The 14,146-nt window shown below is 43.4% G+C and overlaps 1 protein-coding gene across 25 annotated transcripts in view; it reads left to right on the top strand.

Annotated features, from left to right (window-relative positions):
* Positions 1-14,146, top strand: part of LOC136850738 (protein abrupt-like) — a 340,568-nt gene that overhangs the window by 99,261 nt on the left and 227,161 nt on the right. For 4 of the 25 annotated variants that reach the window (XM_067124634.1, XM_067124633.1, XM_067124636.1 and 1 more), the window contains exon 6: positions 694-2,333. The exons of 18 other annotated variants lie outside the window; for them this stretch is intronic. In XM_067124634.1, coding sequence (XP_066980735.1) covers positions 694-1,586 — 893 coding nt within the window. In that variant the 3' untranslated portion in view covers positions 1,587-2,333. Of the gene's footprint in view, positions 1-693; positions 2,334-9,912; positions 11,057-14,146 lie in introns of those variants that run through there. 3 more of the 25 variants (XM_067124641.1, XM_067124640.1, XM_067124642.1) reach the window with 1 other exon arrangement.

Genomic DNA, 14,146 nt, shown 5'->3' with positions numbered 1-14,146 from the left:
GTCACAGACACTACCGAACTCCCAACAGTCTGCAAAACCACAGTAGTCGTTACCACCGACGCCACCGTCAGGAAACCTTGGGCCCAGAAGTCGAAGCACTGCCATTTCCCCAAAGCCCTGTGCCCTCCCCAGTGCCCCAGCCCCTCTCCAACCTCTTGGCCGCGGCGGCTGCCGCTGCCGCCGCCCGGGCGACCTCCTCCACACATATCAGCGGTTCGCGATCGTTGGGCCTGAGTAACGGAGCCATGTCTTTAGTCCCTCTTCCTCCCCCCCATCCGGTCCCCGCTCTTCCGCTCCCTCCGTCAGAAAGTCACCAAAATGTTGCTGAAAAGCTCCACAGCTTTTCCGACAGCTACAATTAACGAGGAACAACACAAAGGTGGAACTGCCGCGGAATGAATGACTTGACTAAGTATTAGAAAGAAAATTGCATCTGTGTAAAGGATTGTGATCTTACCTTCTTCTGGTTAGCGCATGTTCTTCTCTATGAATAAAGTGCCATCATTCAAAATGTATAGTTAAGCCAGAGAAGTTGTTTTCTTTATCATTTTTGGTGCCAACTAACCTACTACACCCACCCAGCCCCCCAATACCAATGACAGCCGCCCACCCCTGCTAGTGACTTATGGAAGCATGGCGGTCTTGGGTCAAAGATGAGATTGTAACGGTAGTATTTTTCTTTTCCTGTTGCAGGGAAGCCCAGCATTCTGTACACGCCCGTTGAGTGCCCTCTATGTAAGCGTCGCTTCTTCAATAAGTATTCAGCCAAAAGACACATGATTCAGGCTCATGGCGAGAATCGGTTTCACACTCGGCCCTATGCCCGGGCAGATCCCAGCTGTACCTCAACGTTCAGTGCAGCCTTACAGGCAATGGGTGTTGGGTATTCTAGTGCTGGGCCATCGGTCAATGACGTTCATCGTCACCAGTCGGTTACAAAATCTCGATCGTCTTTCGTTCAAGAGGGTGCGTCTTACCCTCCTCCCTCTTCCTCTTCCTCCTCCTCCTCCTCCTCCTCTTCCAGTTTGGTACAGTCAGGTTGTAGTAGTAGCCAAGGCTTCAGTGGATCCCGTCACAGCGTTCTCGAACAGCAACAGCAACAACAGCACCTCCACCTCCAGGGATCCAGTGCTGCCTCCGTTGCTGCAGCTGCTGCCGTTGCTGCTGCAGTGTGCGGTGCCAATACCAATACCTCGAGAAGTCATCCCCATGACCTGGGCAGTGGAGCAGCCGCAGCCGCCCACCAACCACTCTTACACAATCTCCTCAACAACGTCACGGTTCCTTCGCCCTCATCCTCCTCATCGTCATCTTCCTCGTCGTCGTCGTCTTCGTCGCAGCCTTTGGCATTGGCACCGGGCTCTCTGAACAGGTCGGGCCACGTGGGGCACGAGTCCTCCTCCGCGGGCCCTCCTCTACCTCCTCCTTCGCTGGCGCTTCCTCATCATTTGTCGGTCGGGTCCTTGAGGAACGCGTCCGCGTCCCACGACACTGCGGTGTCGTCATCATCAGCAGCAGCACCGCCGCCGCCGTCGCTGTCATCGGCCTCATTGGCTCCCACATTCTCGTCCTCGCAAAACCTGTGATCGTGTCACTCCTAAAACACGTTTATTAAATAGTATTATGAACTTTGAACAGCTTCAAAAGAGAGAAAAAAAAGAAAGAAAACTTTTTGGGGGTGTCAGTGGGACGGAAGGAAAACTACAAACTATTATTAGACTCTCGCTCGTAAGTGTTAGCAAAGGTGGAAGAATGGTGTTTCATAAAGGACTGTTTGTTGAGATGCAATGGTGTTGATTAACCGTGCTCCTCGAGACCTCTCTCTCTCTCTCTCTCTACCTCTCCCCCCTCTCTCTCTCCCCCTCTCTACCCTACCATACCCCCACAAAAAAAAAAAAAAAAGTTCTCCCTTTTTCCAACTCTCCCCCAGTGCCACAACGTGGTGGCTTAGAAACATGTGATAAAGGCTACACACGCCTCTGCAATTTTACATTATGTAATTGTATACGATTATGATTAACTGGTGCCATAAACTTTTATGTCATTTATTTTAGTTTGATGAGAATAAAAAAATACGAGACCTTTTGTACTGAGAGTTTTTATTTAAGTTAGAGAAGCATTTTATTTTTGATTTTCGAAGTCAACACGGCTTCTTCTCTGTCTCTGAAAGGAAATAGATTTAGTTTTGTAGGGCCGTCATTTGTAGTTCATTAGACTTGCTGAGGTAGAAATATTGATCTCTTGATTTTAGTATTAAGTCAGAAGTAGAAGCAATTTATGTTTGTATTGTACATGTATCTAGTTTGTGATAATAAAAATTTCAGACACGAAAATGGCTCTTTGTAAATCTCCCTTTCACTCATGTGTACCTACTTATTGCGTGTGGAAAGCGTGTGGTGTGGTTCTGAGTGTGATGAATGCATAAAAAGGGTGAGTTGGGTAATAAGAACACAAGCATTCGAATTTCCATTGTAATCTCCAAATACAGGTTTTTATTTACGTGCCACTTATAACTCAAAAAGAACCATTCATTAATTTTTGCGTGTTAAGTAGCTTTTCTTTTTTCAATTACTGTCTGCACCGCAGTGATCCTTAGGAATGTGTCAATTCTCAGTGATAACATTACATTCTGTTGCCTCTTCCTTCCACCTTCCTGTATCTTCTTCAGCCGTTGCCACTCATTTTGAATCACCAAGAATCTACTACATTTCTTAGGAATCCTGAATAATGTGAAAATGTCGACAGTCTTTTGTTGCTGTCACTGGCTAACCTTAGGGAGCACAGGACACTTCTGCATAAATATTTCACGTAGAGGCAAAAACAACTTGAAGAATCGCTTCGAAACAATTAAGTATAACTCAAAATAACAGGACGTGAAGAATGGTAAGACAGATATATAGCGTACAAGAATTACATCCATTCATTTTTACTCTTCTTGAGGATAAAGAATCGAGGTTGTTTCAAGTGTTCGTGGAACTGTCGATCCTTTCTTGGGAGTTGGTAGACGGTTAAGGTAATGTTTGGAAAAGGAAAGCGCTTCGTACTCACCCTCAGTCTCTCTGTTGGGATTAAAACTTATTAGGGATGGAGAGCATCTCTCTCTCTCTCTATATATATATATATATATATATATATATATATATATATATATATATATATATGTATTGTATATATAGTGGAAATGTTTCATATAACGTCAGCGTCATATATAATGCAAGATGTACTTTACCCATTATTTGAGATATTAAACTTCAGTGGTATAGTATGATATACAGTGCTGTTTGAAATATCTCAAAGATACGCAGCTAGATGACGTATTTTTGCACTAAAGAAAAAATTGAAAGTAAGCACAACAATACTTATTATTATTATTATTATTATTATTATTATTATTATTATTATTATTATTGTATATGGGCGTAAATACAATATCTCTCTCTCTCTCTCTCTCTCTCTCTCTCTCTCTCTCTCTCTCTCTCTCTCTCTCTCAGAAATCGAGCAAATTAATCCGCGTTATTTTAGTTTCGTTGAAGAATCCAGGCGGATTCGGTTGAAATCTAAGGAGAAGCAAACCCAGGTTTAACTAACCCCCACTCTCTCTCTCTCTCTCTCTCTCTCTCTCTCTCTCTCTCTCTCTCTCTCTCTCTCTCTCTCTCTCTCTCTCTCTGGACATTAAACATTCCCTTCAGTGGAAGCGTTGTGAGTGTGGTAAATTTTGACCACAACTCACGCTCAGTGTTACAGTGCAATTACCTTCTGTATTTTTAGTACAGTGAGAATTAATATTTTTATTACAGTGAGAACTAATAACAAGAGTAACAAGGGCGAATCACCATCACTAGGAAAAGAGTGATGAAAGAAGAGCCCAACTATCATGGATGCATCACAGCCAGCGGCGCAACACTTCTCGTTATGCTAATGGTGTCCTGGTAATTTTAGATAATGATAAGGAATAATAGTTAAGGACTCAGAGAGAGAGAGAGAGAGAGAGAGAGTGAGGAGTTTGTGTGGCGTGTGAGATTCTGACGGTGATCCTCCTTGCAGGCGGCCTTGGGAGGTCGTCGTGGTCGCGTGGCACTGCCGTTGGAGGGGGAGGAGGAGTGCCCGTCGGCGTTGGCCCGCATTCGCTTCCACCAGGAGAAAACGGTGACCACATCACACTTCCACTTCACACATCCACCACATCAACCACCGCCACCCATTGCAAAACGGCCGCTCTCGCTCATCCGCAATTTCATCCGTCGCATACCGGTGTCACGTCTTTGCCGCGTCCCTCAGCACCTTCAGGAGGTTGTAGCGCAGGAGGAGGAGGAGGAGGAGGAGATGATATGGGAAGTCTGACCAACGTCCACGGCGTTGGAGGTGGAGGGGGTGGGGAGGAGGAGGAGGAGGAGGCTTCGCTTACGTCGGCGACGAGACGTGCGTTTGCCCTCACTGCGGGAAGTGCCTGAGAGACAAGTACAAAGTTCGGAGACACATCGAAGACGTGCACACGCCCTCCTCCCACAGCCACCAGTGCACGCTTTGCCACCGGCGGTACAAGACGCGCAACACTTTGCAAAACCACATGAGCATCTATCACAGGCACCAGAAGGACTTCAGAAACGCGAGCGCCCCTTCGCAGTCTTCCGCCGAAACGAGACTGGGGAACAAGTCCTCCTCTTCCTCGGCCTTTTTCGGTCATCACCCGTTCACGTTGAGTGATCAGAAGCAGTGATAGAACGATACAAATAAAAGAGTAGGTGTAGAGGCAGTCGTGTGGGAGTTTTTCATTCTGCAGAAGAGGTTCTGTAAATAGTTGGTTGGATCGCGAAATTGCGGTCGTTTTCGACCTGCTTGTATGAGGCGATTGCTTGCTCATTGCAGCCTTCATCGGGAAAAGAAGATAGATCCAAAAACAAACTGTACAGTATATAAGTCCAAGACCTTATAACTTTTTATCTTTTTATCAGCTTTTTATTTATTTTTTTTTAATGAATTACGAAGTACGGATTTCTGTTGAAGTAAACCGAAGGATTGTCACAAAAATGTTTCAGATTCATAGGTTTCAATTTAAACTGAAGGACTCACTTGGTTATTGAAATAGTGTGGATTAGCCTTCCTCATCATCATCATTACATTTAATCATGATTTTGACCCTTTCCTACAAAAAAAATTAGATTAAATAATTTTTTGACATGTAACATCTCTTGAAAATCTTCCAGTCATTCAAAATTGTAAAGTTCTGGTCTCTCCCCTCCTGTCACGTAGGTCTCTCTCTATATTATGGTTTGGTTAAAAAAAAGTCACTTGAGATTATTATTATAATTACTTTCTGTATTATGCCGTAAAATACACTGACGAAACACTTGCAGCCTGTTTTCCATTGCTTGGGAGTTTCCCAGAAAGCGATATTGTTGCTTTAAAAGTAAAGGTTGGTCAGTAAGGCAAGTAGATCTGCATGCATGCACAGACACGCTATATACAACATATACACAAGTATCTGTGTATGTTTGTCTGTTTCTTCGTGAGCATTGTGTCTGTGTCTAACTTCATTGCGGAAATGGAAAATGGGTATAAGATGTAAACGATAAATCTACCAGGAAAGTGAGATAAACGAGTGTAAGCTTATTGGTTTTGAAGGCAGACTTTGGGAAGAATAAGGGCAAAAGGGGAAGAAACGAGGAACGTGGGTTAGGGAATATCGAAAAGGATGGTGGAAGATGGGAAGTTGTTGATTCGTTAGTGAATATAACTGGTGCTTGTAACACGACAGGGGAAGCGATTCACGGAATTAGTTAACAAAGGAAAGCAACTGGGTGTGGACAGAATTTGAAAAAGCTACCTTCCATATTTATGCAGACCAAAATGTGAATGTTTGAGTAGGCTGTTGAACGAATTCTACAGCATGGTAGAAAACTTGTTCAAGTTGTTCACCAGAATTGTTTGCTAGATATATGTGGCATGGGAAGAATGTGCAAGAATGTAGGATGTGAGGTGCGTGGAAGTGGTAAATGGGTTAGCGGTTGTTAAAGGATTGCTGTGCTTTAAGAGGGCGTGGACATGTGGAAAGAATGGGAGATGACAGGTTGACAAAAAGAATACTGAAAAGAGTGGAAGATGACAAGTTGGCAAAAAGAATACGGGGAAGAGAGAAAAACTGGATCGGTGGCATGAAAGAAATATTGGAAAAGAAGGGGAGTAATTACAGATAGCGTGAAAAATGCATTTAAGGAGTAGGTGAACGGTGCACATTGTGTAGTCGTGTTTGATGTTCTGCTGATGATCTTTCAGTAGGTACAGGCAGTAGCTTATGTTGGGAAAGTTTTTGCATACTGACGATGCAGTGGTTCAGAATATGAATGTGGACATGACCACTGTATTTTTTTTCTCTGGCGACCAGTTACGGATGCGGCTGAAATTATATATATATGCGCGCACTGACACAAAATTATAAGCATATCTATATTTAAACTCTCTTTTTAAGCAGATTTATTTTCCATTCTACAATCTTCCACATGCAGTAAATTTTATATGCGTACACATTTTCGTGTTCATATATATACATATAAATTTCTGATCAGTTGAAGCCTTAAATACCTCTGCGTGAAAAGCATTATCACAGTTGATCCTCTCTCCTCCTTCTCCCTCTCTCTTATTTATTCTCTCTTTGGCATGACCGGCATAGTAGGAGTGACCTTTTTTTTCTGATTTTCATCTTTATTATCTGGAAGGGAGGGGGTGGGGGTCGGGCTGAGGACAGTGGGGGGTGTGTGTGTGTCCGTGTTGGACTGACAGGGGCGGTGTTTCTCTTTTCCTTTGCAGAGTGGGTGCGATGTGGCCAGTGCAACAAGGTGCTGGGCGGGCGGCGGAGCCTCAAGCAACACGTGGCTTGCGTGCACGCCCCCGTCGCTTCTCCCGGATACGAGTGCAAATACTGCCACAAAGTCTATAAGAATAAGCACACGCTCTTTAGTCACATAAGTCAGTACCACAGGTACTCCAACACGAAACATCATCATCATCATCAACAACAACAACAACAACAACAACAACAGTTTCATCAAGCACAACAACGTCCTCACCAACTTCAGCACCCACAGCAACAACAACAAATGCGACAACACTTTCTCTCTCTGAACGTCCCTAATTCTTCGTGCAGCTCCTCCAGCACTGCAGGGCCAAATTCTACTTCGGTCTCCTCACCTCTTCTCTCGCAGCTTCACACGACGTCTGCGGGGATGCATCCTCCTCCCCCTCCTCCTCCACCGCCGCCACCACCCCTCTCCCACACTGTTGGTGCTTGCGTTGACTCCCCCTCGCTGACGACCCTAGGAAATTCGGCAGCGGACGTGGACACGCTGACGAGTCTGCTATGAGTGTCTCGAGTTCATTTCGTTAATTACAAACTCTCCCTGAGTTTGACGAGTCTCTTACGAGTGTCTGAAATTGATTTCGTCTATTGCGGTCTTTTCCTGAATTTGACGAGTCTGCTATGAGTGTCTTGAGTTGATTTCGTTGATTGCAAACTCTCCCTGAGTTTGACGAGTCTCCTGTGAGTGTCTGAAGTTCATTTCTTCAATTGCAAACTCTCCCTGAGTTTGCCGAGTCTGCTATGAGTGTCTAAAGTTGATGTCGTCAATTGCAAACTCTTCCTGAGTTCTCTGTAATGATTCCTTGAGGGATCTCTGTAATAGTGCCATCTCAGGGCTTTGGATAGATGTTACTCTTTATTTTGGCACTTGATTTCGTTAGCCATTTTTTGAGTCGTCAAAACATCAACTACTTCGAATGCTGTCCGTCGTTTTTGGTATTATGCTGAATTTTTTGAGAAACTGTTCCTTGCGGTGCTCGCGCGCATGTTTGTGTGTTTGTGCGTGTGTGTGCGCGCGCGCGTTTGTAATATGCTATAAACATGTTGGAAGGTTGTGGAAAGTTCCTATAGAATATAGATTACTTGATTACATTCATTCTCAGCTTTCACGTTTTCTGCAACATGATATTATAAGAATTGTCACGTTTTAAAGTGGAACTTTATTTATTCTCAGAACCTGTACATTATCATCGAAACGCGTCAGTTACTGTAATAATGGAATTGTTGATACATTAACACGTTTTAAAATGAAACTTTATTCTCAGATTATATACATGATGATCGAAACGCGTCATGACCGTAATGGTAAATCATGAATATATCGAATTATTTCTCACGATAAATGGGATTAACTGAAATATTCGTCGCGTGAAATAATAAATATACATTACGACACCTTGGACCTCTGGTGGCATGAGGCGTTCAGATTAACGTTGCTCAGTCGTGCTGAAGGATTCTCTCTCTCTCTCTCTCTCTCTCTCTCTCTCTCTCTCTCTCTCTCTCTCTCAAATTTATTCCTTTATTTCTGGGAGGATTGTGTGTTTTGCTGCTGTTTTGTTTTTTCCCGGAATCGCTTGCTTTTCGCTTTCCAGCTTTTGTTTATTCCACGGTCATATTGTTATTATTCCATTCAAGAACGCTTATGAATGGCTCCTTGAATTGATTGCTGTGCATGTTTTTTTTTTTTTTTTACTCCCCCATTGTGCACTGCACACTTCTTTTTTGGCGTGTATGCACGCAGGCGAACGTTCGTACTTTTGTACTTTCGTTTTTTTTTTTTTTTCTTTTGTCTCTGGTGCGTTCCTGGCACTGACAGCGATGTTGTATCGTTGCAGGGATGCAGATGCCGGGACGTAGCCCCCTCGTGTATATCCCTGTGCTGTGTCCCTTCTGCGGGAAGAAAATCAGTAACAAGTACAATCTCAAGACCCATGTGAGAAACATGCACCCCGAAAGCCTGGCCTTGGATGTGGCCGCCCTCGAGGAGATCTTTTAACATTAAGCGAGCCTTCCCCCCGTTTCCCCCTTCCTTACTTATTTACTTATATGTATATACTTCCTTTCGTACTTCTCCTTCGCAATCGTTTCGTCCTTGCTTCCTCTCTTACTTCGTTGTTTCCTTACTTATTTACTTCCTTCCTTTCTTGCTTCCTCCTACGCAATCCTCTGTCAACTCAGATCTCATTTTCTGTAAAACAATAAGGACGTCTTCTTCGATCTCAGCCGGTATTTGCAATTTTTTTTTTTTTTTTTTTTTTGAGAGGAGGGGACGGGGCGGGGTTCACACCTGTTTTTAGTATTTTTTTTTACTCGATTCTTAGTGTGGATTTATCTTCTTTTCCCTTTCTCCTTAACAGCGTTATGAGATTGAACTCAAAAAGGAAGTGAATAAAGCGGAAAGTTCAAAAATGATACTTTTTTTTTTTTATTCTCCCGACTGACTAACTCATTCATTAAAATCAAAAAGATGATGCATCATGAAACCACACCACCCTGAGCTAACTTTGCCAAACCCTTTTATTTATTTCATCTTTGAGAGAGATTGCATGATGTCCTTTTGTGATCTGACAGTAGAACCCATTTTGCCTTGGAACTTTGATTTGAATGATTTTAAGTGATAAGACCCGTTGCTGGTGCTGATGCTGCTGCTGCTGCTGCTGTGACTGCTGCTGCAGAGATGCTGTTAAGTCAGAGTTTAAAGATAAGGAGGAGGAAGATGATAATGATGATGAGGATAATGATGATGATGATGATACAGGCGACATAGTCCAGAGTGAGTTCAAGCAACGGTGTATTATTGAAGTAGTTAGCCATACGTATTGGTAATGCCAATGTTTCCTGACCCCCTTTAGTACTGATCCTCTGATATATATTTTTTTTTTTTTTTTTGTGTTGTGCTGCCTGTCTTATGAGAAACCATGAGTAGTGGGTAAACCCTTTAGGGTAGGTAGCCTTTGCGAATTATTATATAGAGGCAGGTGAGGAGGAGGAGGAAGAGAGGGAGAGACAGAAAGAAAGAGCGGCGCTGACCGGGTGTTTTTGTGTCTTTCTCGTTGCAGGGGCGCGGGCGTGGGTGGTGGGCGGGGTAGGTGGGTCGGTGTCGTGTCCCGTTTGTGGCAAACGCCTCAGCAACAAGTACAACCTCCGCATCCACATCAGGGACAAACACGAAACACACGAGGGCTCCCGCCCCACCTGCGCCACTTGCTGTCGCACCTTCAAGAATGCCAACAGCCTCCGGGTCCACTCCATCAAGCAGCATGGGCACCTCAGCAACAGGCGTAGGCTGAGGGCCGCAGCTGCCGCCGCGGCGGCCGCCATGTACCGCCATCACCAACACAATTCTCTGATGGCGCTCAACACCATCACTTCGTCTATGCATTCCTCCCACACCTCGAATACCTCTTACCATCATCACCAACAACAGCAGCAGCAGCATCACCATCATCATCATCATCTCTCACCCTCCAACAGTACCGGCAATAATCATTCCTCCAGCCTGGCTGCCAGGTACCAAGAAAGCGTCACAAGTTCATCCACGGCGCCTTCCTCCGCCTCCTCTTCCTCTCACCCCCAGTCCTCCTCCTCGATGGCCGTCATCAGCCCGCACAACGGGGCCTCACCTGCGGAGCGAAGCAGCAGTCAGCTAACCGAGGATGGGCTGTCCTCTGCCCTGGAGAAGGACGGCTATCTTCCTTCGGCGGGAGATGGATTGCACCTCCTCCAGCAGCAGCAGCAGTCTCATCACAGACACGCAACCCCTGTGTCAGTCCCCACCCCGAGCCCTCTGCAGACGAGGGACTCCCACCTTCAGGGCGAGGAGCCCAGCCCGCGTCTCACCTCGCCCGCTTTCCGGGAGAGGAGGCAGTCGCAGGCGAATCGCCAGGGGCACCAGCTCTCGTAAAGAGAGCCACTTAGTACTTTAACGAAACGGTTAACGAAGAGGAAAAGAACGAGAAACGAGTGAAGTCACCACCATACCAGTAATCACAAATAGGAATCAATCATAGGTAAAATTTATATATATGAATATATTTTGTAGGTCATTCTGTGTCCCCCCTCTTAGGGAAGAGTCATTTCAGTTGTAGATAGTCCTTGCCAGGAAACCCTTTGTCAAACAGATGCATATAATGTATAGATATATGAAATATTTTAAGACGTGACATTTAATGCGGTTTTTGTAATAAAGTCATAAGCTCTGAACGATTTTTTTTCATTTTTCATCCCATACATTGTAACGACAAACGACATAGAAATTAGCGAGTTCTGATTATTCGTAAGACCTGTATCCAGAAAATGATTGGTTGTACGGTAAACATTGCCTATTTTTCTTCCGTTTATTTGTGATTCTCATTTTGTTGTGAATTTCTCCAACTTTATAAAGCATTTAGGTAAATTGATAGATTTTTCTCTATTTACTGGACCGATGATGTAGTGCTTTGAAAATTGTACTTGAAATTATCAGATGCTAAAAGTAGCCTTTTATTTCTGTATTTTATGTTCTCTTATGCAAAACTTTGTGCGCCTTTGTAGAGCCTCAGAAACGTCTATGATAAAAGTTTCTTTAACCGTGGAGAGGATGTTGGTAAGTATTCTTTTAAAAGGACTCTCTCTCTCTCTCTCTCTCTCTCTCTCTCTCTCTCTCTCTCTCTCTCTCTCTCTCTCTCTCTCTCTCTCTCACACACACACACAGTAGTATGTTGATATTACCTTATTGTTTAAAACAAGCATGATATTGAAAGGTTAAAAGGTCGTTCATGAGAAACAGAAGCAAGCTACAAGCCATTGTGCTGTTACTCAATGTTCCAGAGACCTAAATAGGACTAAGGAGAGTCCTTAATGTACTATGAAGCTTTTTTTTTTTTTTTTTTTTTTTTTTTTTAAGGAATGGCTTATGAACGTATTGTGTGAGTTAAATGATGCTCGTGGAAGGTGAACACAGTAATGGGAAAAGACCAGCTGATTCCATTACGTGGAGTTTTTCACGCAGTAAAATAATAACACATATTATGGTTACAGGCTGCCACCAGATTGCCTTTACATATCAAGTTATCCGGGAACAAAACCAGGGATGGGGCGAGTGCGGGACAAAACTAGGCTATGTCCGTGTTATGAGAGGATTTTCTTTGGAAAATCAAGGGAAGCTGGAAGGAGATGGGTCCCCCAACTAGGGGGTAGAAGGGAAAGAACCGCTAACAAACAGGCTTGAGCAGTCATGAGAATGCTGATCTCTAAACAGTCATTTGCAGCATAAGGAGGTCTGCAGGGTGTTACCTGAGCCTCTGACATAGGAAGGGAATCTGACCTTTATGTCAAGGACAGTCAGGGGTCAATTTTCAGACGTACGTGTCAAGGACAGTCAGTGGTCAACTTTCAGACCTTTATGTCAAGGACAGTCAGAGGTTAATTTTCAGGCCTTTATGTCAAGGACAGTCACTGGTCACTTTTCACATTGGCTTAACAAATGTCATATTAACGGGGTCGGTGTTTTTATAAAAAAAAAAAAAATCTCTTGGGCTTCGGTTTGAGATAACGACACAAGTTTTCTAAATATACATTAAATATACATCTGGATGACGCCGACACATGCATAAGTAAAATACCTATATTTTTTCAGGAGAATTTAAATCCTGAAGTCACTGGTCTTCATTACTCAGAAGTGACGGGTTGTTTTGGAGCACCGGAAATTCCACGTAGTCTCAGAAAATTGCGGCTGGGAAGCAGGATATAAGTGTAAAAAGTCATGAATTACTAGCGAAGCCTCAAAATTGGTGCGTCAAGTCCCAGATGTTTATGTCAAGCACAGAAATTCAGTGGAAAATATGAGATTACTGACCAAATTGATGTTGGAAGTCCAAAATGACACTGCAAAGTGCGCAATTTTTGCTCAAGAGATATTGGGTGCTGACACGATCTAACGAAGTCTCTCTCTCTCTCTCTCTCTCTCTCTCTCTCTCTCTCTCTCTCTCTCTCTCTCTCTCTCTCTCTCTCCTAATTGTAGTGTTACGCTGAAGGTAAACGATAAGATTATATATTTTATGCGGCAGTAGATAATCAGGTGTTTGGTACTTTTGTGGTTGTCGTTAATATTGACTAATCATCTATGGAACCAAACGAAATATATTTATTTTTTTTTGTGGGAACATATTCCTGAATTTTTTTATGAGAACATATTCATGAATTTTATTAATGAAAAAAGGGGAAAAAACTCTAAAAGAGAAAAAACTCCACTTAGTTTAAGGAAATTTAGACCGTTGTTCATGAATTTTATTGCTTAAAAAAAGAGAAAAACTCCACCGACACAAAGGAAATTTAGACCTCGTTCTTAAGTGCACAGTAAATAATGATCATAAGGTCATTGTAAACTAGAAAAGGCATAAGCAAACTCAGATAACTTAGGTTAGGAGGCCACGTGACTTGTGCTATCTTATAGAGTAGTGATTTAAAGAGGAAGGCTTAGTGGAACGGTCAGTGGGCATACAGGCAGGCAATACTCAGTAACGTGGTAAAAAACAAAATAATTCTCTCCCAAGCTACAACATACCGTAATCCATCAGATATTCGTATGTCGACATTCGCAAAGATAGCCACTTTCTTTAATTAAGAGAGAGAGAGAGAGAGAGAGAGAGAGAGAGAGAGAGAGAGAGAGAGAGAGAGAGAGAGAGAATTATTATGTCTACATTTGCAAAGCTAGTCACTTAAAAAAGAGAGATGATTCGTATGTCGACATTCGCACAAAGATAGCCACTTTACTTAGAGAGGATTCATATGTCAACATTCTCAAGATAGCCACTTTACTTGAAAGAGAGAGAGGGGGGGGGATTCGTATGTCAACATTCGCAAAGATAGCCACTTTACTTAAGAGAGAGAGAGAGAGAGCGAGCCACTTGCCTTAAAAGAGCTAGTGCCTTCCCCTTGTTGCATGCCTAACTATAATCAACCAGTTCTCATATCTAAAAATAAACCAGGATAAGTTCTTAGATATCCTGCCGGGCAATAGACGAAGCAATGCCCCTGGTCAAGTCAACGACCTTGGAAACCATTCCAAAGTCAGACTCGACATCACTGCTTTCAACGACTAATATAAATAACGTCCGAATGCACATAGGGATTTCCTCGGTGAGGTAATCCCCTGTCCCTTGGCTTATTTTTAGAAATGAGAACTGCTTGATAGTTAGGCTTGCAACGAGGAGGAGGAACTAACTCTTTTAAGTTAAGTGGCTCTCTCTCTCTCTCTCTCTCTCTCTCTCTCTCTCTCTCTCTCTCTCTCTCTCTCTCTCTCTCTCTCTCTCA

Source organism: Macrobrachium rosenbergii, chromosome 22, assembly GCF_040412425.1.
Source record: "Macrobrachium rosenbergii isolate ZJJX-2024 chromosome 22, ASM4041242v1, whole genome shotgun sequence".
NCBI classification, from domain to species: Eukaryota; Metazoa; Arthropoda; class Malacostraca; order Decapoda; family Palaemonidae; genus Macrobrachium; species Macrobrachium rosenbergii.
This window is presented reverse-complemented; position numbering and strand designations above follow the sequence as displayed.